The sequence below is a fragment of the Bos indicus genome, chromosome X, assembly GCF_029378745.1.
Source record: "Bos indicus isolate NIAB-ARS_2022 breed Sahiwal x Tharparkar chromosome X, NIAB-ARS_B.indTharparkar_mat_pri_1.0, whole genome shotgun sequence".
Classification (NCBI taxonomy): domain Eukaryota; kingdom Metazoa; phylum Chordata; class Mammalia; order Artiodactyla; family Bovidae; genus Bos; species Bos indicus.
Window position 1 is genome coordinate 139,780,764 of NC_091789.1, and position 24,474 is coordinate 139,805,237.

Consider the following 24,474-nt stretch of genomic DNA (forward strand, 5'->3'; position numbering starts at 1 on the left):
CCCTATACAGGATATTTAAATTTTAAGTTTTTCCAATAACAACACTGTTGTTCTCTTACAACTTCTGAGTATTCCACTTTTGGGCAATTATGGCCAAGATAAACAGCAAAAACACAGGGACAACCCCAAGACTGAACCCTGATGTTAACTACAGACTTCAGGGGATAATGAAGTGCCAGTGTAGGTTCACTGAATGTAAAAATGTACACAATAGAAAATGCTGGGGTTGAGGGGGAGGCTATGATTGTGTGGGGTCAGGGAGCAGATGCACTGCTTTTTGCTATAAACATAGACTGCTCTAAAAAATTAAGTCTATTAAAAAAACCCAGAGAGTTGGCTATATCTATCTACCTTTAACATAACACAGTGTAACTACTATGTTCAATGGTTGGTGGAGAGACAGTTAAAATAATTAGGAAAAAGCTGTTTCGCTATTTAAGAACTCCACAGGTTTTTAAAAGGTACTTATTCTTCTCTTCGGAGAAGGCAATGGCACCCCACTCCAGTACTCTTGCCTGGAAAATCCCATGGATGGAGGAGCCTGGTAGGCTGCAGTCCATGGGGTCGCTAAGAGGCAGACACGACAGAGTGACTTCACTTTCACTTTTCACTTTCACACATTGGAGAAGGAAATGGCAACCCACTCCAGTGTTCTTGCCTGGAGAATCCCAGGGATTGGGGAAGCCTAGTGGGCTGCTGTCTATGGGGTCACACAGAGTCAGACACAACTGAAGTGACTTAGCGGTAGCAGCAGCAGCAGTATTCTTCTCTTACTTAATCACAAACAGGACAAGTATCTGAAGAGACTGTAGCAGAGTTACGAAAGTACATCGTAGATGTAGATTAATGCCCTGGTTGCCACTTACAAATCATGTCCGTTTGAGTAAATCATCTCACCTCTCCAGAGGCTGGATCCTCACCTCTAATTCATCTACTATAATGGCAACCCACTCCAGTACTCCTGCCTGGAAAATCCCATGGACGGAGGAGCCTGGTGGGCTGCAATCCATGGGGTCCCTAGGAGTTGGACACGACTGAGAGACTTCACTTTATTTTTTCACTTTCATGCATTGGAGAAGGAAATGGCAACCCACTCCAGTGTTCTTGCCTGGAGAATCCCACGGACGGGGGAGCCTGGTTGGCTGCTGTCTATGGGATCGCACAGAGTCGGACACGACTGAAGTGACTTAGCAGCAGCAGCAGTCTCACAACAGATGTTCAAGATAAATGGCAGTTTAGGGTCTCAGACTACATGGAGTGTCAGGTCAATTCTAGCTCCAAAACATCACAATTTTATAAAGACAGAGCAAGCCGCCAAGGAACTGGTAACAATGTTAGATTTCATACTCCTTTGTCACATTAACAAATACATGATGTAATTTCAGAGATAAAAAGGAAACAGACCCAGCTATCCAGGGAGCACTTAGTTATTACCTGAGGAAGAAGCTACTAACACAAAGTTCAGAAAAGCAAAGATGTTACCTTTTCTTTTGCCAAGCCACTTTCCGGAAAGAAGACAGAAAGCGAATACTCATAGCCACATCTCTGCAAGTGATCGGCCACTAGAGAGTTGGAAGCTCCTATTAAGAGGGAGCTCTCTTCCACTGAGATGGATGGGGACTGCACTTTACCATTTAGAACAGGGTGCATCAGTTCGTGAATTAGCTGGTTTCTGAGTTGCGTCTAGAACAAATACAAAAATGAAACAAAAGAGAAAACAATTTCAGCAGGACTTTTTTCCACTGGAGGTACACGGATTTGTCACACGAATTAGAATCCTTCCTTTTATTTCCAGAATGGCTCAAGATTCATGGCCACAAGTTAAGAACCTTCTCCTCCACACTCTGTCTTACCCTGTGAGACAAACAGCCCAGTGGGTTCTGGAAAGAGCAGCTTGACTGGGGGTGAGCCACAATGTGATGAGACTCACTTCACTTTCCAGTTCAGGAACTTTTCATTGGGATTTCAAATATAGGAGAAAATTCGGCTACTCCCTCAATTCTCTGCAGATTATTGGAGGAGATGAAAATATCTGGTTAAATATGTTAAAGTATATTAATCAAAGTAAAATAAGGTTCCCAAAAGGGAAATAATATATGCAAGAGAGAAATCAGTAAACCCAAAAACACTTACTAAGATTCACTTTCATGTGGACTATTTATAATTCTAGACACTGTAAAACGTAATAATTTTCCTCTATCTTACAAAGGATAAAATTAAGGTTCAACGTGGCTAATTTTCTCAAGGTTATAACATGAGCATCATTATTCATTTGGGTTTTAAGAAAATCCCCTAAGTTATTTGAACTAATGGATATTTATTTTAACTATTTTGCACATAATCTGGAAACACACAACTGGGCCGAGTTTAAGAGTACACTGCCTAGATTCATGGCAGTTCAGCAGTAAATAACATCTAAGAAATTGTTATTAATAGAACACAAACAAGAAACAAATGGAGATCTTGTTCCATCTCTTTCTTCTATCCTTTAGCTAAAGAGTAGAAAGTATATACTTAGTAGTGTAGAACAGAACTTATTATATGTATTATATGTATATCTAAACTCCTATAGTAAATGACACTTTTACACTAAATGAATATACATGCTTTGTCTCATCTGATGCAGTTAAGTAACTGAAAAGAGAAAACTATAGCCTTCCCCACCAGTAAAATGTAATGGTTTAATTTAATTTGAAACATAGTGAAGAAGAAATACATTCAGATCCAGCTTAACTAAAAGGATTTAAAGTGTCTGGCAAACAAGTACTGAAATGGGTAAGAATTAAATTAGGGCTATAAGTAGGGTTAAATGAAAAGAAGAGTAGCAAACAGTGGAATGACATTACAGACGAATTTCCATCTAAACAAACACAAAAAGCACACCATCTAGCACTTGCTAGAAGGAATCCAAAAAGTGGCTGGGGGCTTTCCAGAAGCCAATGCAAAGCGGGAAATCTATTTTCAGAATTCAAGCCTGCAATGTCCCTAAGACAGAAATAAGGACAGAGCCCTCACCAGAAAATTTGCCTATTAAAAATTTCTCCCCCAAAAGCACTGGGGAGTTTTGGATTTTGAGCATGAGCCACCTGTTCTCCTTACTTGGCCCTACAATAAACCTTTCTCTGCTCAAAAAACAAAACAAAAAACCCCACAAATGTTGTGGGTGGTGGAGGAGAAGTGGGAGAGATGAAAATTATGGACCCTCAGCACATCTCTCAGAAATTGACAGAGTATAAAACCAACATTACTCTATCCAGTAAGGATCTCACTCAGATTTAACGGACAAATCAAAAACTTTACAGACAAGCAAAAGCTAAGAGAATTCAGCACCACCAAATCAGCTTTACAACAAATGTTAAAGGAACTTCTATAGGCAGGACACACAGGAGAAGAAAAAGGCCCACAAAAACAAACCCCCCAAAATTAAGAAAATGGTAACAGGATCATGAGTGAGTGAGTGAGTGAAGTCGCTCAGTCGTGTCCGACGCTTTGCGGCCCCGTGGACTGTAGCCCACCAAGCTTCTCTGTCCATGGGATTCTCCAGGCAAGAATACTGGAGTGGGTTGCCATTTCCTTCTCCAGTGCATCTTCCCAACCCAGGGATCAAACCCAGGTCTCCTGCATTGCAGGAAGAAGCTTTAACCTGAGCCACCAGGGAAGCCCTTGAATGGAAATGGATTAAATGCTCCAACCAAAAGACACAGACTGGCTGAATGGATACAAAAACAAGACCCATGTATACGCTGTCTGCAAGAGACCCACTTCAGACATAAAGACACATACAGACTGAATATGAAGGGATGGAAAAAGATATGCCACACAAATAGAAATGAGAAGAAAGCTGGAGTAGCAGTACTCATATCAGACAAACAGACTTTAAAATAAAGATCATTATAAGAGACAAGGAAGGACACTACATAAGGATCAAGGGATCAATCCAAAAAAAACACAACAATTATAAATATATATGCACACAATACAGGAGCACCTCAATACATAAGGCAAATGGTAACAGCCATAAATGGGGAAATTGACAGTAACAATAATCGTGGTGGACTTTAACACCCCACTTATACCAATGGACAGATCATCCAGACAGAAAATAAGGAAACACAAGCTAGAAATGACACATTAGACCAGACAGATAGACTTAATTGATATTTATAGGACATTCCATCTGAAAGCAGCAGAATACACTTTCTTCTTACGCACATGGAACATTCTCCAGGAAAGATCACATCTTGAGTCACAAATCAAGCCTCGATAAATTTAACAAAATTTAAACTGTATCAAGCACCTTTTTCAACCACAATGCTATGAGATTAGATATCAGTTACAGGAAAAAACTATTTTAAAAAACACCTGGAAGCTAAACAATATACTAAATAACCAAGAGATCACTGAAGAAATCAAAGAGGAAATAAAAAAAAATACATAGAAGCAAATGAAAACAAAAACACAATGACCCAAAACTTATAGAGCACACAACAAAAAGCAGTTAAAGGAGGGAAGTTTATAGCAATTCAATATCACCTCAAGAAACAAGAAAAATCTCAACAATCTAACGTTACACCTAAAGCAACTAGAGAAAGAACAACAACAAAATCCTGTAGTAGAAGAAATCATAAATATCAGAGCAGATATACATGGAACAGCAACAAAGAAGACAACAGCAAAGGTCAATTAAGCTAAAAGTTGGTTACTTGAGAAGATGAACAAAACTGATAAACCTTTAGCCAGACTCATCAAGAAAAAAAGGGAGAGGATTCAAATCAATAAATTAGAAATGAAAAAAAAAGAAGTTACAGCTGACTCCACAGAAATACAAAGGATAAGAGACTACTACAAGCAACTATACACCAATAAACAGGACAATCTGGAAGAAATGAACAAATTCTTAGAAGGGTACAACCTTCTAAGACTGAACCAGGAAGAAATAAACAGGTGAATGATCAGTAATAAAATTGAAACTGTAATTTAAAATCTTCCAACAAACAAAAGGCCAGGACTAGATGGCTTTACAGACCAGTTCTAACAAACATTTAGAGAAGAGTTAATACCTATCCTTCTCAAACTCTTCCACAAAATTGCAGAGGGAGGAATAGTCCCAAACTTGTTCTACAAGGCCACTATCATCCTGATACCACAACCAGCCAAAGATATCACAAGAAAATTACTGACCACTATAACTGATGAACACAGATTCAACAATCCTCAACAAAACACTAGCAAACAGAATCCAGCAATGCATTAAAAGGATCATACACCACGATCAAGTGGGATTTATCCCAGGGATGCAAGGATTCTTCAATATAAACAAATCACTGTGTATATACCATATACCATATCAACAAGTTGAAGAATAAAAAGCATATGATCATCTCAACAGATGCTGAAAAAAATTGACAAATTTCAATATCCATTTATGATTAAAAAAAAGAAACTCTCCAGACAGTGGGCATACAGGGAACCTACCCCAACAAAAGCCCATAATAAAGGCCATATACAACAAACCCACAACTAATAACATCATTCTCAATAGTAAAAACCTGAAAGCATTTTCTCTAACATAAGGAACAAGACAAGGATGTGCACTCTCACCACTATTATGCAACATAGTTTTGGAAGTCCTAGCCATGGCAATCAGAGAAGAAAAAGAAATAAAAGGAATACAAATTTTAAAAGAAGTTAAACTGTTTTCAGATGTACTCTACATAGAAAAATCCTAAAGATGCCACCAGAAAAACTACTAGCACTAATCGATGCATTGGGCTTGCATTCCTATACACTAACAATGAAAGATCAGAAAGAGAAATTAAGGAAACAATCCCATTTACCAATGCAACAAAAAGAATAAAACACCTGGGAATAAATCTATCTAAGGAGGCAAAGTGAAAGAGGAGAGTGAAAATGTTGCCTTAAATCTCAACACTCAGAAAACTAAGATCATGGCATCTGGTCCCATCACTTCATGGGAAATAGATGGGGAAACAGTGGAAACAGTGTCAGACTTTATTTTTGGGGGGCTCCAAAATCACTGCAGATGGTGACTGCAGCCATGAAATTAAAAGACACTTACTCCTTGGAAGGAAAGTTACGACCAACCTAGATAGCATATTCAAAAGTAGAGACATTACTTTGCCAACAAAGGTCCGTCTAGTCAAGGCTATGGTTTTTCCTGTGTCATGTATGGATGTGAGAGTTGGACTGTGAAGAAAGCTGAGCACCGAAGAATGGATGCTTTTGAACTGTGGTGTTGGAGAAGACTCTTGAGAGTCCCTTGGACTGCAAGGAGATCCAACCAGTCCATTCTAAAGGAGATCAGTCCTGTGTGTTCTTTGGAAGGACTGATGCTAAAGCTGAAACTCCAGTACTTTGGCCACCTCATGAGAAGAGTTGATTCATTGGAAAAGACTCTGATGCTGGGAGGGATTGGGGGCAGGAGGAGAAGGGGACGACAGAGGATGAGATGGCTGGATGGCATCACCAACTCGATGGACGTGAGTTTGAATGAACTCCAGGAGTTGGTGATGGACAGGGAGGCCTGGCGTCCTGTTCATGGGGTCGCAAAGAGTCAGACACAACTGAGCGACTAAACTGAAGTGAACTGAACTGAAGGAGGCAAAAGGCCTGTACTCAGAAAAGACTGATGAAAGAAATTAAAGATGATATAAACAGAAACAGATGTCTTACATTGGAAGAATCAATATTGTGAAAATGACTATACTACACAAAGCAATCTACAGATTCAATGCAATCCCTATCAAATTACCAATGGCATTTTTCACAGAATTAGAACAAAAATTTTTACAGTTTGTATGGATACACAATACACTCTGAATAGCCAAAGCAATCTTGAGAAAGAAAAACAGAATTGAAGGAATTAGGCTCCCTGACTTCAGACTATATTACACAGCTACAGTAATCGAGAAAGAATGATACTGGCAGCAAAACAGAAATACAGATCAGATCAATGGCACAGGATAAAAACCCATAGATAAACCCACGCACCTACCATCACATAATCTGTGAAAAAGGAGACAAGAAAATACAATGAAGAGAAGACAATCTCTTCAATAAGTGGTGCTGGGAAAACTGGACAGCAACAATGTAAAAGGATGAAATTATAACATTCTCTAACATGATACAGAAAAATAAACTCAAAATGGATCAAAGACATACATGTAACACTGGACACTATAAACTCTTAGAGGAAAACATAGGCAGAACACTCTTTGACATAAATCACAGCAAGATCTTTTTTGACCTACCTCCTAGAGTAATAAAAATTTGTTAAAAATAAATAAATGGGACCTAAATAAACTTAAAAGCTTTTGCAGAGCAAAGGAAAACATAAACAAAACAAAAAGACAAGTCTCAGAATGGGAGAAAATATTTGCAAATGAAGCAACTGACAAAGGACTTATCGCCAATATATACAAACATCTCATGCAGCTCAGTATCAAAACAACAAACAACCCGATCAAAAAATGGGCAAAGATCTAAACAGACATTTCTTCAAAGACATAAACACAGTCAAGAGGCACATGAAAAGATGCTCAACATCACTAATTATTAGAGACATGCAAATCAAAACTACAGTGAGTAATCAGCTCACACTGGTCAGAATGACCATCATCAAAAAATCTATAAACAATAAATGCTGGAGGGAGTGTGGAGAAAAGGGAATCCTCTTGCACTGACGGTGGAAGTGTAAATTGATACAGCCACTATGGAGAACAGGATGGAGTGCCTTTAAAAAGCTAAAAGTAGTACTACCCTATGACCCAGCAATCCCACTACTGTGCATATATCCTGAGAAAACCATAATTCAAATAGACACATGTACCCCAGCATTCACTGCAGCACCATTTACAACAGCCAGTACATAGAAGTAACCTAAATGTCCATCGATGGATGAATGGATAAAGAAGATGTGGTACATATATACAATGGAATATTATTCAGCCATAAAAGGAAATGAAATTGAGTCATTTGCAGAGATGTGGATGGACCCAGAGTCTGCCATACAAAGTAAAGTAAGTCAGCAAGAAAGAAACAAATATATTAACTCATGACAAATATCATATATTAACTCATGACAAATATCATATATTAACCCATGTATGTGGAATCTAAAAAAAAAATGGTACAGGTGAACCTATTTGCAAGGGAGGAACAGAGACATAGACACAGAGAAGGGACATGCAGACACAGGGCAGGTGGGGAACGAATTGGAAGATTAGGAATGACACATATACACTACCATGTGCAAATAGACAGCTAGTGGGAAGCTGCTGTGTAACACAGGGAGCTCAGCTAGGTGCTCTGTGATGACCCAGAGGGGTGGGATGGTGGGTGCAAGAAGAAGGGAGGAATATATAGGTGATTCACTTCATTGTACAGCAGAAACTAACACAACATTGTAAGGCAATTATACACCAATTTAAAAAAAGAAACTGACAGACTAGATTCAAAATAAGGAAAAAGATTTCATAAAATTCATTTAACAGATATTGATATAACTTTGGACTTAACCATTAAAACAAACTCTTTTCAAACACTCAAACATAATGTGAATTAGACCACTAAACACTTCAGGGAATTTAAAAAATTAGAACTCACCCAGGCCAGTCCTTAAACTGAGAAAATAAATTAGCTCAGACTGAGAAAGTAAAAATTCTCCCTGTCATTGATGAAGCTAGTGCAACAGAAACCGAATGGTCAGCTGCAAAGAACAAAGAGTATTTCAGAGGGTAGGCTGCAGCTGTAAAGAGAACAAGGCTAGCATAATCCTGATACCAAAGCCAAAAAAAGGATAATGATAGGTCACTATCAATTGTGACCACACACATGAAATAGAATCCTACTAAACTAAATCCAAAGCACAGTAAAAGAACATACACCATGCCTAGATGCAAGAAAAATTCTGCATAAGAAAGTGGACTAATGCACGACATACTACAATTAATTCCAAGTAGGTTAAAGAGTTAACCACAAAAAATGAAACCTTTTTAAAAACTTAAAAATTGAATATTCATTCTTAGTGGAAATGACTTACTGAGAATAATCAGCAGAAAACAGTAAACTAAAGATTTGACCATAGAAAAATGCAACTTCAGCCTTTTTAGAGCCAAAATAAAATTGAACACCAACTGTATTGTCACAAAATTGGAAAGATGACTAATTTTCCATAGAGCATATATCAATAAGAAATACATCAATAAGAAACACAGCAAAAAGAAATTCATCAATAAGAAAACACTAGCACTCTAGGGGGGAAAAATGGGCAAGGGGAACATGAACCACCAATCCACGGAAAACATACAGCCAGAAAATATGCACAACCTTCTTGATAATCAAAAGAAAGAATGTTAAAACAATAAGGGCTTCTCGATCTTAGATTGATTTAAAACATGTCATGATGATTATATTGCTGAGAGATAAGCATTTTCAAAATACTGGTGGAATATAAACTGAAGTTGACTCTCGAACCAGAGTTTAGGGGCCCCGTCTAGATCCCCAGATTTGATTATGTGGATTCAACCAACACAAACAGTGTGGTACCATAGTAGATATTTATTAAAAAAGTCCAAGTATAAGTGAACCTGTGTTGTTCAACGGTCAATAGATTACAATCTTTCTAGAAAAAGACACATAAACCAAGAGCCTTAAAATGGCTCACACCTTTTAATTCACTAATGCCACTTCATCTATCCAAAACAAAAAGTGAGAGGTGCAATTGCAGGAGTGTGTAAACCTCAATATAACTTAAATATTCAATAACAGAGGAATGCTGCATAATTATGTATATGGCACCAGGCTCAGCTTTGGACAATGAAAATTAGAATTTCAAGAAACATTTAAAAACAAAGGAAGGGCTTCCCTAGTAGTGTAGTGGCTAAGAATCTGCCAGCCAATGCAGGAGACACAGGCTGGATCCCTTAAATGGGAAGATGCCACATGCTGCGGAGCAACTAAGCCTGTGCACAACTACCGAAGCTCGCACACCTCAAGCCTGCTGTGCTCTACAACAAAAGAAGCCACCACAATGAGAAGCCAGAGCACCTCAAGGAAGAGTAGCCCGCACCCACCACAACTAGAGAAAGCCCGCATGCAGCAAGGAAGATTCAGTGCAGCCATAAATAAATAAAATGTTCTTTTCAAAAACCACACACAGGAAAATGATCACCACGTATTAAAGAAGATACACAAATAAAACAGTACGCCAACTAGTGGTTGTGTTAGAGATGACGTCTCTTCTGTATCTCTATATTTCAGATGAGTTTGAAGTATTTTTAAGGCTACAAAAACAATGGAGCAGCCAGAAGAAAAAGTTTTCCCTCAATTTCCTACTTTAAGTGTAAAATACTTTTATGAAATATATATAGAAAACACATTTGAGCTAATCCTACTTCCTGCTGTTAATTCATACACGAAGTGTCCTAAAAAATATTTGCTGCTCAAGTATTTATACCTTTCAATATATTTTAAAGAAGAAATTTCTCATTTCCCAAACTTTTCTACAGTAAGTAGTCCCTTAATGTTTCCTATATGGTGTCAATATCCTCCATTCAAATACGAGTATTACAAAACCACTTCATAACTCAGGAACATCTAAGATTTCTAAAACAAACGTTACTAAAATGTGTTTATTTAACGATTAAAGAGTTACACGGGAAACAATGTAACTCACCAACACAATCTCTGTATCACGTGATACCCAATACACGGATGTATTTACATGCACCACCTGTCACAGGTTACACTTGCAAAATCTACGTTAACAGATATGCCTAAAATTGATACCTTGAGTGTGTCCAGTACACCCCGATCCTTAAACGTCTGGTACAGCTTTTTGCGCAGATCATCTTGACTCAACACATCAGATTTGGGGAACATGATGGACCAGGAGAGAAATCGGTTATGGTTTACCTGGCGGGCAGAGGAGATGTTAAATTCTGCACACAGACCAGTGGTCTCCAAGGAAGCCCTCACAAGCCCAGGGGAGAAAGGCGTTTTAACGGAACCAAAGGCTTCACTTCCGCCCGCCTCGAGGAGGCGGCAGGTGATGGCACGTGAGCCATCAGGTGTCGGCTTCCTCCCGAGCCCGCCCCACCGTGCCCCAAGTTTGAGTCCGAACCTGGGATGCGGGCCCTGGCCTAGGGGAACCCCTGCCTTCAGAGTCCTGCCTCAACCCCAGAGTACCAGGAGGAACAAGCTGAAACTTCCGCTTTGGACTGCAAACTAGGAACTCGGGCAGAGACGCGCGCGCCCTGGAAGTTCTGATCGGGGGGGGGGCGTGGCTGTGGCCCACGCGCGACTCTCACGGGCGGAAACCGGAAGACTGAAGGCTAAAGAAAGTGCAGCGTCGGCCGGAATTCGCGCCGCCCAAAGCCAATCCCAGCCCTCCCCGCAGTCCGGGCACTACGGCGCAAGCGCCAAGCTGCGTAGGGCTGCGGCCAGAAGCTCCGCCCACTACGCGAGGGCGGTACCGCGGAGTATCGCGAGGGCTGCTTCCGGCGTCCCTACGGAAGTTGAGGAACGCGGTTCGGTTCCGCGGCAACTGGGCGTTTCGGTTGCTGGTGTCTCGCCGCAGGTAGGGGGATGGAGCGAGTGGACGGTTGGCGCTTGGGGACTCTGGGGGATGTGTCCTATCCCGCGGGAGCCGGGTGTTGGCCCTTTCTCTTCCCTCTGTCCCTGGCCGGCTGAGCTCATCAACAGCCCAGGGGCCATTCCACACCGAGATTCAATCTGCAAACGTCCGTCTGCTTAGGCGCTTTGCTTCTTGTAATATCTTTCATTGGGTTGGGTTATTCAGCCCACCCTGGCTCTCTTCACTGCGGCACTATTGCCGTTTGGAGTCGGAAAATGCTCCATTGTGGTGCTGTCCTGCGCACTGTAAGATGCTGAGCAGCATCCTTGGTTTCCACCCAATCGATGCCAGTAGCACCTCCCTCCCAGTTCTGACAGCGTCCTGACATTGCCACCTGTCCCTGGGAGGCAAAGTCGCCCCTGGTTAAAAACCAGTGAGCTACACTTGGTGTGTGCTGTGAAGAAGATAGGTGAGCTGGGTGCCCAAGATGCTTAAATATAATTAGAAAAGTCTCTCAAGAAGCAATGCTGAAAACATAGCCAGAGAATTGGCTAAGAACTAAGATGCATTGTGAAAGTGTTACCCGCTTAATTGTGTCCGACTTTTTGCGATCCCATAGGCTGAATTGGGAGAAGGCATTGGCACCCCACTCCAGTACTCTTGCCTGGAAAATCCCATGGACCGAGGAGCCTGGAAGGCTGCAGTCCATGGGGTCACTAAGAGTCGGACACGACTGAGCGACTTCACTTTCACTTTTCACTTTCACACATTGGAGAAGGAAATGGCAACCCACTCCAGTGTTCTTGCCTGGAGAATCCCAGGGACGGTGGAGCCTGATGGGCTGCCGTTTTTGGGGTCGTGCAGAGTCGGACATGACTGAAGCGACTTAGCAGCAGCAGCAGCAGGCTGAATGGCACCCCACTCCAGTACTCTTGCCTGGAAAATCCCATGGACGGAGGAGCTTGGTAGGCTGCAGTCCATGGTGTCGCTAGGAGTCAGACACGACTGAGCGACTTCACTTTCACTTTTCACTTTCACGCATTGGAGAAGGAAATGGCAACCCACTCCAGTGTTCTTGCCTGGAGAATACTAGGGACCGCAGAGCCTGGTGGGCTGCTGTCTATGGGGTCGCACAGAGTCGGACACGACTGAAATGACTTAGCAGCAGCAGCAGACTGTAGCCTACCAGGCTCCTGTGTCCATGGAATTCTCCAGGCAAGAATACTGGGGTGGGTTGCCACTCCCTTCTCCAGGGGATCTTCCCAACCCAGGAATCGAACCAAGGTCTCCTACATTGCAGGTGGATTCTTTACCATTGGAGTCAGAGATGCATTGTAGACCAAGTAAAGGTTTTAGAAAAAGTGGTTGGGGGTGGACATAAGTGGGCACATCTCTGAAAACTGACTTCATCAGGGCATTGTTAGGTAGTATTTGGATAGTGGACAAAAAGCAAAGGAGGAAGGGCGAAAATTCTGAAAGGAATAAAAAAATCAGGACCCTTTCAAGAGCAGTGAGGCATCTGGCCTGACTCCAGAGCCCCATGCTGTGGGTATAAGGTATCTAAGGCCTACCTACAAGGACAAAATTGGGCCAGTGTTAGCTTTGTGAGCAGCAATGAAGAGTACAGTGAATTTTCACCCCTAGCTATGAAAGGCTTAAACGATTTAATAGGCATCAAGAGTGACAGGACTTAAATAGGAGGTAGAGACCGTGTAGGTTGGGTTGGGAAATACTTGGAGAAGGAAGGATTTGGGTAGACTTTGAAAGATGGGTAAGGTAAACATATAGAATTAGAGTATTCCAGGCATGAAGAGAGAAATAAGTCTGGACTGGACACAATCAGCTGGAGAGGGAAAAAATAAGTATACCAATCCACTGTAGCTGAGGTAGAACAACGTGGTACTAGGTTTTGGATACTGGTATTTAGTTGGATGAGAAGCACTAAGGCTGTTGAGCAGAATAGTGAGCTGATGAAGAATGTTCTAAGATGTTAGTATGGAGTCATTTCACAAGGCAACCTGATAATTCTTGGTTACTAAGTTCTCAATTATATTCACCCAAATGTCTTTCCAGGTAACTTCAAAGGAGCAGCCCTAGGCTTGGCCTCTGGAACAGTCTGGAATAAATCTGTCTAGTTCAGATTTAGCAAATACTTGGCACTCACATAGGCGCTGCCCTTTCCCACACCCATAGCAGACGTGGTAACTGATCACAGCAATCTTTCCCCCGACCACCCTTAGTCTCAGAATCTTTCTCAGCACTAGTTCCTGGCTATCACTACCAGCTGATAAGAACAAGCTCATGGGGAAAAACCAGTTGGCATCCCTAGTCAAATCCCTTCCCATAGACGGCATCATATTTATAAAGATTGCATCTATTCCACAAAAGGTCTTACCTGCCTCCATTTTAAACATCCTCAGCTCCTTCAGTAGCTTTTGTCTTGTTCCCACGGCATTCCTTAGTCTAAATGCTTCCCTCCTCCCAACACACACAGTTCAGAGTTAATGAATTTTAAAACTGTGATTCCCAGAACTGAGTATCTTCCCCAGAGATGGTATCATGAGGACATCATCTTTTCTTAATGCAGTCTGGAATTGCATTAGCTTTTCTGGCCAGTGTATTAGATTGCTGCCTCTGACTGAGCTGGCAGTAAATGAGAAGCGGTCCCCATAGATGAGCTACTCTAATACTAGGTTTCCCTCATCCGCTTGTGCTGTTGATTTTTTCAGCCCAAGTATAGAACTTTATTTCGAATTCTTTAAATTCTGTCCTGTTCATGTCACCTATTTCTTCTAGCCGTGGAGGTCTTTTGAATCCTAACTTTAGCCTTCTAATAAATTAGGTGCCTTTAGCACGTTATCTTTGGGTGTGAGAAGTTGGCTTCATCTCAGTTACTGATGCAAACCCCTTGAGCTGCACTAGGTGAAGGTCAACCTCCAAGGCTCCCTAGTGACTCCATGCTGGCCAGTGACATGGAGCATGTGAACGTTCCAGTCAGGCCCCTCCTGTCCCTCCCTCAGCAGAGAACGTGCACACCCTGGGTCCCCAGCACTGCTCTTGCTCTGGGGGTACCCCAGGCTGTCACCCAGGCTACTGGTCTCCCATGAGTTTTTAGGTGGAGAACCACATGACTTCAGAAGGTGACTCACCATCTCCCTAGTTCCCTTCCACAACAGGGAGTGCAGGTCTGGAATGACTTGTTCTTCTAGAACAAGGGAGTAGTAACCCACTCTTTCTAAGGATACACGTTAAAGGACTTAGTTTATCGTAGAAGTTCCCAGCATAGTTAGTGTCTGACCAAAGACAGGCATTTCATACCTGTTTCTGTTGGTGTTTTAATCTCTTCAGCGGTACTCTGACTTCAAGATAAGCCTCTTTGTTTTCTGAAAGTTGGCGTAACAGTTACTAACCTCTGAAAGCCTGGCTCTTTCTATTCCTATGATTTCTCAATGTCCCTGGTCAGTAGTCACACCGTCAGAGTTGTTAACCCAAATGTTTTTTTAACATGCCCATCTTGGGGTTCATAGCCTGCCAAACTCATGTCTCCCACACTTGCTGTGTGAAAACCATTCTTTGAGAAAACTCAAATTTGACACACCTGTGTCCCGTGTTGTTTACACACCAGGTGCCTCAAATTATTGACGATTCTTCCTTGCTTTTTCCTGATAGTAGCCTGCACGTCTCTTGTTTTTCTGAATATATAGCACACGTTTCAGCTTGTGTGGGGCTTTTGCCCTTCTGACTCAAGCCTCCTGGCTTTCTGGTCCCACGTTATGGCCATTACTAGCTGGTGCCCTACTTCTCACATCTTGTACATGGTCTCTTCAAGAAGTCTGGAACTCCTTGTGTGTTGATTTCTTCACTTCTCTCTCTCTCAAAAGCAGTTCAAGACATTTTAACCACCACAGACAGCTGTTCTTGGCACAGACGGGAGTCTTGGCTCCCCTCTGTTCAGCCAACAAGTCCTGCCCTTGTATAGGAGGGTTTCTTCATCCTATTTTAACAACTGTGGCAGCTTCTCACAAGCGTGCTGTTTGTCACCTGACACTGGCTTCATCAGTCAAAGCCCTGGAGGGCCTCGGCACTAGAACTTTCAGAAGGTTCCCGTCCTTGTTGAGGCTAGTTAATCCTGCCTCCTGCCCCCCCCCCCCCACCTCCTTCCTGCCTTCCCTTTCTTACATTCCAGCACTGTGCCTTCCCCCTGGAGGAGGAAATGGAGTGGAAATACCCACTCCAGTATTCCTGCCTGGAGAATCCCATGGACAGAGAAGCCTGGCGGGCTACAGTCCATGGGGTCGCACAGAGTCGGACACAACTGAGCACACAACGGCACGCCCTCCCCCTGCTCCCTGCAGGTCCGTCCCGCTAGTACCAAGCAGTTTCCTGTTCGAGGCTGTGTTAGGAGTATGAGACCCTAGCTAGAAAACCCAGCTGCTGTTCTCTTCCACTCTTGTCCCTGTACTGCTCTGAGTTGCTCTACCTTGATGCACTATTGGCCCCCCACCCCCCATTTCCACGGGGCTCTGAACCCTGTGACCCATGGAAAATAAGCTCACTCTGTCCTAGTCTCTTCTACCTCCCTTTTTCTTAAGCCTGCAGGTTTTTTCAGCTTTGACACGTTCTTAGTTTCCTACTGCCACCATAATGCATTACCACAAATTTACTGGCTTAAAACGACACAAACTTATCATCGTACCATTTTGTAGGGTAGAAGGCCAACGTGGGTCTCACTGGGCGTAAATCCCTTCTGGAAGCTCTCTGGAAGAATCTGTTTCGTCATCCTTTCCAGCTTCTAGGGGCCACCCACATTCCTTGGTTCATGGCTGTTTCCTCCATCTTGAAAACCAGCAAGGTTTCATCTCTGTGGCGATCCACCCACTGCCACGTTTCCCCCCCTCCCAAGAACCCCCAACTCTTTCCTGGGGTTCTATCCTCTTCCACTTTTAAAGACTGGTGATTACACTGGATCCACCTGAATAGCCAGGATCCTTGTCCTACCTGAAGATCAGCTGATGGGCAGCCTTAGTTGCATCACCTTAATGCCCTTTGCCACCTAGATTAATTTTCAGTTTCCCAAGCTTAGGATGTGGGCATCTTGGTGGGGGCCAGGGGACCTTATTCTGGCTGCCACCACACATGCAGAATTGACCCGTTCATCTTCATCCCTATTCCTTCCCTTTGTGATTTCCTTTGTAGTTTCATCACCTTGATATTCTGCTTGACCCCCTCAGCCAGACATTTGGCAACATCCTGAATTCTTCCTGCGGTTCCTCAGTTTCACCCACTGCCAAGCTCTGTAACACCCCCACACCTTAAGACCTTGGAGACACGCGAAGGGCCCCTATTTCAGGTGACAGAAAGACTGCGTAGATGGAGATCATTTCCCTCCTTGCAGAAAGTCCCATCTATCAGACAGCACAGAATTCTAGATCAAGTCTGAGCTCTGCTCGGCCCCGCGTATTAAATGGCTGTAGACGTTGCTTTCCTGGGACAAGGTGGTTATGTGCTCTTGCTGCTTCCTTTTCGTCCACTGCGCCGGTCAGCTTCTCTGCATCCTCTCTTCAAGCCTGTGTGAAATCACGTGACTAGCAGCTCACGTTCTATGTAGCTGACGGGTTTGTGACCACCCCTTTCTTTCTTGCAGTTTCTTGTTTATCCTTATGCTCTTCTTAGGATATGCTTTTCTCCCCAACACGAGTTTCCACATGGGGCTGAGTGGGTTTGGGGGCCAGAGCAGAAGGGTAATCTTCCTTATACATATAGTGTCTTCTGCTGCTGCTTAACATGTATGCAGAGGAAGAAGGATCTTCCTTGAGTATTTTTTTCCCTGCTGCTTCTTAAATGTTTGTGCTGAAGAAAGCAAGCCCTTCCCTTGGCAAACTCCACCTATGAAACCTTTTCCAGCAAGAAGGAATGATGTCATTGTTTGCTCTGTGAAAATTGCAGGCTTCCACCCCCTTCCCTTCACTTGAGCTTGAGGATCATTGCCACTTCTAGTTTTGCAGAGCTTTGGTATCATCCCTGCCTTTGTCTTCAGGTTTCATGGCATGGAAGTCCCGCTGAGGCTCGATGAGCCCTGGGTTCTGACATACCTTACTGTCGACGCCTGGTTAAGCAGGTCCCCGCTCCACAGGGTGCCCTTCCTCTGCACATCTCCGTGTGCCTGTGCTCGTGTCGCTAGAGCTAGACATGAACCTGGCTTTGTCTGATTCAGAAGACCCTGTGCTAAAACAACATACACGAGTCCATTGCCTGTCTGCCCATCCATCCATCCAGATTGTGATTGTGCTAAAAGTCACAGAATCATTGATTTCTCCCCCAGCACCCCTGTTTTCTCTTTTTATGCCTTTAGCAAACCTGTCAACCCTTGTTCCAAGAGTTCTTTATGCCTCAGAATGTCTTCCTTTGGGATTATGATTTCTTCCATCTTTTCTAGAGTACAGCACTGTTTCTTCCTCTCTTTGGAAAGATGTTTGAGGAGGCCTATCACAGGCTCCTTTCTGTGCAGTTACATCCTAGCACAGAGCCGTCAGGTGGGAAGAAGACAAGCGCCTCACAGTCTGATGACTACGGCAGTGCTGCACAGCGCTCTGCAGCTGTACATTGTTTCCCACTCAGCGCCCAGGCTCACTGGCCCAGTCCACAGTGAAGCCGGCTTACCCTCCATGGTCCACACTTTCCCATCAGGAGAATGTTGTTTTTATGATGTCATGTTAGAGGTCTTCTAATTTCCCTATGAAAATGTAGTAGTGGATTCTCCAGAACATATCACAAATAAATAAATTGTATCAGTCACAAGCTATGTATCTATAGGAATGGAATGATGTCATTGTTTGCTCTGTGAAAATTGCAGGCTTCCACACCTTTCCCCTCACTGGAGCTTGAGGATTATTGCCACTTCCAGATTTGCAGCACTTTGGTATCATCTTGGTATGGTATCTGTCATTTGGTGTCTATCAATCTTGGCATGGAAAGCATGCCACTTTAGGGGCCACCTCCTCTACAATTTAGGTTTAAGTTAAAAATGGAGTTCTTCACTTCCTGGGTTTTTGTATTGAGTACTAAAAATACACATTATTTTCATTTAATTAGGAGCTATATTGAAGACGATGTCTGGAAGCTTCTACTTTGTCATCGTTGGTCACCATGATAATCCAGTTTTTGAAATGGAGTTTTTACCAGCTGGAAAAGCAGAATCCAAAGTGCGTATGAAACCTTAGCCCGTAGCACTTGTGTTGCTGTAATGATACTGGTGTGATGTGACTGTGGAACTGGAAGGGGTCTGGACAGATGAGGTCACTGCGGACCCAGCACAACTACAGGTGGCTTGCTCTGCACTCCTGCAGGTTGAGAGGAGCCAGCCGGGAGTGTCCTCTGCATTGTGTGTGCGTGCTCTAGTTCAGCACACACTTGGCACAGGCTCACAGGATGCCCTGGGTCTCCTTTCCCTGGTTGCCAGTCCCTAGATCACCCGCCAAAGGCAGTGATCATACTGGGTCTGCAGGGGCAGGCACTCTAGCCCTGAAATGCCAAGAAAGCCCCTTCTGTGCCCTCAAATCACCTTTTCCAGCAGGACAGACAGGCTAGAGGTTGAGATAGACCTCGACTCCCATGTCCTCCTGCCACCCCTGGGATGGCAGTTGTCATCGACTTCCCACAGCATCCACTGGCCACGTGGGGCCCTCATGCTCTCCTCCATGGTGACGGCACCCAACTTTCTTGTTGTCAAGAGCGGTTCTGAAAAAACCAGCTTGCTTCAAGAACGTGGTGCCACTCGAGTAAACAGAGCTGTAGGGTCCTGGGATGAGGAGAGATGTCCCTCCATCTCCCTGTACAAAGCCATATTCCAAGTAAATTGCTGACCATTGCGCTGTGTTTTTCTCAGCCTCCAAAAATAGGCTTTAACGTCCTTTAAGACAGAAACTGATGTTTGAAATTAGTCATGATGTGTAATGTCCAATGTAGGACGCTTTTCAACTGTTCAGACCTTGCCACTGAAATATGATAGAAATCCAAGGTATTATTTGAGCAGGTGTTGTTGCTCCGTCATTTGCCCACATTCCCAGGAACACACTGCTCTTTGAAACCTGGATGGGAGGCATCGCTGCAGCAGTAGTTGCTTTGTGTGGTATGCAGCTACTTATAGTTTTTCTCTCATTCCACTGGCCTCGTGTAGGCAAAGCAGTGCCTATAAAAACTGTTGCATTACTTGATCTTAGTTCTTTCTCCTGCTACCACTCACCTTTGTAAACCATTCCTACAGTTTTCTCCTGATCTATCAAGTTTGCTCATAGGTGCAAAGGGAAAGACTGCCATGAGCCAGACAGAAAACATCCATTTCTCTGAGAAATAAATTAAGTTTTGTCCGTGTGCTGGGACTGAAGTATAAACATGCTTTACTTATGTGAGGGATTCCAGGGCACCTGACCACCTTCCTCCAGTCCAGGCACAGCCTCCTCAGCCAGGAAGCTCCATTCGTTTCCCAAAGCTGCAGTCATAGTACCAGACACTGGCCGCCTGAGAGGAGCAGAATCAGATTGTCTCACAGTTGGCAAGCCCAGAAGCCTTGAAATCAAGCCATCAGCAGGGCCAGCCCCGTCCAAAGGTGCTAGGGAAGGCCTGTTCCAGGCCTTTCTCCCAGCTGCTGGCAGTTCGTGCCTTGTGGCAGAACTGCAGTCCCTTGCGGCTTTCTCCCTGCATGTGAGCCTGTCTCCAAATTTCCCCCTTTTTATAAATACGTTAGTCACTGGATTAGGGACCCACTTGCTGCTAGCATGACCTCATGGTAACTAATGACGTCTTCAACAACCCTCTTTCCAAATACGGCCACATTCTGAGGGTTAGGACTGCAGCCCAGGAAATGGGGGAACCTAGGGGTCCTTTGAAAAATTCACTTTGAAAGTAAGCATCTCATGTGCATGAGGCTGCATTCCAGGTTGTGAATTCCCTCCACATTCAGGGCGACAGCCCCGCCTTCTTCAGTTAGGCCTTTTAGGCCCATGAGAAGGACATCTCTAGCTTGACAGGATCACCTTGCGCTGTCAGCACAGGTGACTGCACACAGCTGGTGCCGAGCCGGGTTGGCAGCCCTGGGATCTCCCTGCGCCTCAGAGTAGCCAGTGCCAGGCTGTGTCCCCTGCTCACCAAGCCCCAGCCCCGCCCCCACCCGAGGCTGGTCCCCGCGGCTTTCCTCGCCACCTCCCTGGCCTACCTTGTATTTTCCTGTCTTCCTCCTCAAAAGATGTGTACTTCTTGAAAGGAGGATCTGAGTGGAGGGGAGGGGAAGGGGAGAAAAATTGAAAGCAGGATCTACTCTTTGTTTTTTAAAGGAAGTTTCCTTTTTTTTTCCCCCATGCTTAAATGCTCATGCAATCTGATAATTTCCTTCTTGCCAAATTTTTAAAAATCTTTATAGTTTCTTGAACACATTTCATAAGTAATTGGCTATTTCTATTTGAGTTTTAGATACCAGATTAGAAAATAGTGTGAAAACACTGAAGACCTTTAATAGCAGAAAGCTTCCCCCCACTCCCCATTAGCAAGCTGTGTCTAGAATTCCCTGAATGGAAGTGTTAATCTGGTGTCACTCACTGTCACCTAGGACGATCACCGCCATCTGAACCAGTTCATAGCTCACGCTGCCCTCGACCTCGTAGATGAGAACATGTGGCTGTCGAACAATATGTACTTGAAGACGGTGGACAAATTCAATGAATGGTTTGTCTCAGCATTTGTCACTGCTGGTCATATCCTTACCTGTTTAATAAAGAGCTCTAACAAAGGGTTGGGGTGACAAACCAGACCAGCATGAGATCTGGATGCCAGGTTCTGAGTCTGTGGACTGCAAAATGTTAGGTAAAAAATGGCCATTGATGGTGCTTTTTAATTTTTTTTTAGGGGGAAAAAAACATCTTTTGTTTAACAGATAATTTTAAAGTCTAATCTCCTAAAATTAAGGTTTATCTGAACCATATCAAGGGTGATTTTATTTTGTAGTTACTTTCTAACTTAAAAAAGATTATGTTCTCTTCAAGATAAAACTAATGGCACCCCACTCCAGTACTCTTGCCTGGAAAATCCCATGGATGGAGGAGCCTGGTGGGCTACAGTCCATGGGGTCGCTAAGAGTCGGACATGACTGAGTGACTTCACATTCCCTTTTCACTTTCATGCATTGGAGAAGGAAATGGCAACCCACTCCAGTGTTATTGCCTGGAGAATCCCAGGGACGGGGGAGCCTGGTGGGCTGCCGTCTATGGGATCGCACAGAGTTGGACACGACTGAAGTGACTTAGCAGCAGCAACCTAACTCTGAATCCAGTTTATGGGTTTATCTTTTCCATCGCACAATACACTGCATGTGAATCGAAGACTATTTTATCAACTGATCAACTTTTCAGTTTTCATTTCTAAAGATTATACCTTAATTATTTCACATATGAGATTTATTATGCTGCATGATGTCAGGCAAGAAGATGGAATCAAGAACTTCTTTACTGATGTCTATGATTTATACATAAAGGTATGGTATGTTCTGTACCTTGTAAAATCTGATTATAAAAGACATGCCAACTATGACAGGACACTGGCCTGTAGAGGGAACCCCCTTAGATGCCCAGTTTTCCTCCTTGCTTAGCTTCCCCCCAGCAGGACTGTTCCTCACAGCTCCCTCAGCAGGCAGGTCTCTATCAGCAGCTTAACACACATGCAGGACAACTCGTAGTCATTTTTAGATCAGTTTCATTCTTTCCCTTTTGGTGCACATAGTTGATTTTATGAGGGAACCATAACTAGAGACACAGAAGCGGTCTATATAAGGGAAGTTGCTTCATGATTTTATTTCAGACTGTTTCCCATCTGCTTATTAACAAGTAAGTTACAGTGCAATGAATGTAGATCACAAACCGGTAGGAAGTGATTTCATGTATTATCAAAGTCACTCAAGGAGAAAGGGGCCACTTGCATTTCTTGATACTTAATTAGGAAAACTGAAATAGTAATACGATGTGAGTGGTTAAACTGCAGTGCTAACAGTATATTAATAATTTAAATGTTCTTTATTTGCACAAGATTTTTTTGCATATCACATAGTTAACAATCAATATTCCTAGTCAGAAGTAGCAGAGAATATTTAGCCCTCTTATAAAGATGGACACCACCAATCGATTAAGGTATAAAAGTTGGTAACTCCTTTCCTCACTTGTGATTCCATCCAGTACTAATTTTCCCTCACATATATTATGGTTTACTCATTATATCATCTGAGAAACTGATCACTTGCCTTGTGTTAAAGCAGAGTATTAAAAATCTGATTGTTAAAAATTACCACACTTTTAAAAGTAGTGTGGTATTACTTTTTCCTTCAGTCAGAGGATATGGCAGATTTTTATATAGCCAGAGGCCTTCCACATGAATCAACATCTTGATAGTTGAAAGTGAGTGTAATTGTATTTCACACATAGGGTGGATCCCAGGAGTTGGTTTTGCTTACACAGGTAGTGCTTAGATATGTGCTGCCATGGGTTTTGCCACAGGTACTACCCTGGAACACCAAGACAGAAATTTCCTTAATGGGACATTAACATTTAAGAATGGAACATCTTCACTGAAACTTAAAAATGTGGTCTTTAGACTTTTGTTTTGAATGCCTTTAATTACTTAAAACTTTAAAATATCTTCCTTTTAGAGACCTATGATTTGTCAGCCTTTTTTACTTTGACAAGCTCACCTGAGTACTTTCTTCTCTCCTAGTTTGCAATGAATCCATTTTATGAACCCAATTCTCCTATTCGATCCAGTGCATTTGACAGAAAAGTTCAGTTTCTTGGGAAGAAACACCTTTTAAGCTGAATGCAAAAAAATTCAGAAGTACACAATGTCACTACAGTGGGGTATACTCAGGAATGTGTACATTGTAAGTAATGATTAAATAGCATGGTAAAGTTTTACTGGTAGTCTGTTTATCTAAGCCTAATGAAACTGCTTCTATATTTTAAAAATAGTATATTCAGTTTCTTACAGCTATGAACAGATTGATATTTGCTTGTGAAAACTTATTTATAAAGAGCTCTTTATTGGTAATCTTGAAATGTCTTTATTTTAAAAAATTGAGAATAAGCTTTTGACTTTCCTCATTCAGATAGTTGATCTTGATGAAGCACTCCAGAACCAAATATCATTAAGATTTGGTAGGCAGACTTAAAACGATAAGCTTCTGCAGTAGGGAATGAAGTTGATAGCACATACATGGGCTCATCTGTAGATCAAGAGATGTTATGAAAACACATAGGCAGTATACATAGCTCTGCCCAAGAAGCCAGAGCAGACTGTGTTGCAGTGCCAAATGCCACAGGCCTGCCCCTATCAGACTAGAAACAGTGATCCTGCTGTAATTCGAGACTCCTGAGCCCAGGTTTGTATAGTGGGAGGCCAGGACCACAGTGACAAGTTATGTTCTTGTTTCCTTTCCATCAGACAATAAACTAAGGATTAAGTGAACCTGTTGATAGATGTACTAGTAGAAGGTTGTAAGGCAGTTTTAGAATTGTAAACAAAGAAAAGCTTGTATCACATTAGCTGTACTCTAGGCTTTTCAGGCTGTATACCTGTATACCTGAACGGGCGGGAGTGGTCTGTTTTTTTACTATAACAGTGTGGGATCTTAATTGTAAACCAGTAAATGTCCATTGAAAAGCAAGTAAATGTTCATTGAAAACCAGGTATTTTCTGTGCTGTGAGCACTTGAAGAATTTTGTTCCATTCTGAATGACCTGAGCAAGGAATTCTCAGTTTGGTCTTGTGTCTTTGTGTGAAGCTGCTATCACAGTTTTTTACCCTATTTATTTGATTTCCTAAATAAAGATGTTTGTCCAAGATTA

The 24,474-nt window shown here is 42.8% G+C and overlaps 2 protein-coding genes across 8 annotated transcripts in view; one reads left to right on the forward strand and one right to left on the reverse strand.

The window, feature by feature from the left end:
- Positions 1-11,361, reverse strand: part of OFD1 (OFD1 centriole and centriolar satellite protein) — a 79,921-nt gene extending 68,560 nt beyond the window's left edge. For 2 of the 7 annotated variants that reach the window (XR_011565113.1, XM_070783528.1), the window contains exons 1-3: positions 11,144-11,356; positions 10,810-10,935; positions 1,483-1,683 (exon numbers count right to left, since the gene is read on the reverse strand). Coding sequence is in view for 6 of the 7 variants with exons in the window: in XM_070783528.1 (XP_070639629.1) it covers positions 1,483-1,683; positions 10,810-10,902 (294 nt within the window). In the remaining variant the exon portion in view is untranslated. Of the gene's footprint in view, positions 1-1,482; positions 1,684-1,853; positions 2,004-10,809; positions 11,062-11,143 lie in introns of those variants that run through there. The other 5 variants (XM_070783531.1, XM_070783533.1, XM_070783529.1 and 2 more) reach the window with 4 other exon arrangements.
- Positions 11,362-11,453: 92 nt separating this feature from the next.
- TRAPPC2 (trafficking protein particle complex subunit 2) lies at positions 11,454-24,474 on the forward strand. Its single transcript, XM_070783536.1, has 5 exons — positions 11,454-11,599; positions 18,689-18,798; positions 21,198-21,341; positions 22,032-22,118; positions 23,348-24,474. The coding sequence occupies exons 2-5, from the start codon at positions 18,706-18,708 to the stop codon at positions 23,444-23,446; spliced, it is 423 nt and encodes a 140-aa protein (XP_070639637.1). The 5' UTR covers positions 11,454-11,599; positions 18,689-18,705; the 3' UTR covers positions 23,447-24,474.

Excerpts from the sequence above, each read along its gene's own strand:
- TRAPPC2 (XM_070783536.1), top strand. The coding sequence starts at position 18,706 with ATGTCTGGAAGCTTCTACTTTGTCATCGTTGGTCACCATGATAATCCA. Across the intron at positions 18,799-21,197 it reads CTGGAAAAGCAGAATCCAAA|GACGATCACCGCCATCTGAA; the intron begins GTGCGTATGAAA and ends ACTGTCACCTAG. Across the intron at positions 22,119-23,347 it reads TCTATGATTTATACATAAAG|TTTGCAATGAATCCATTTTA; the intron begins GTATGGTATGTT and ends CTTCTCTCCTAG.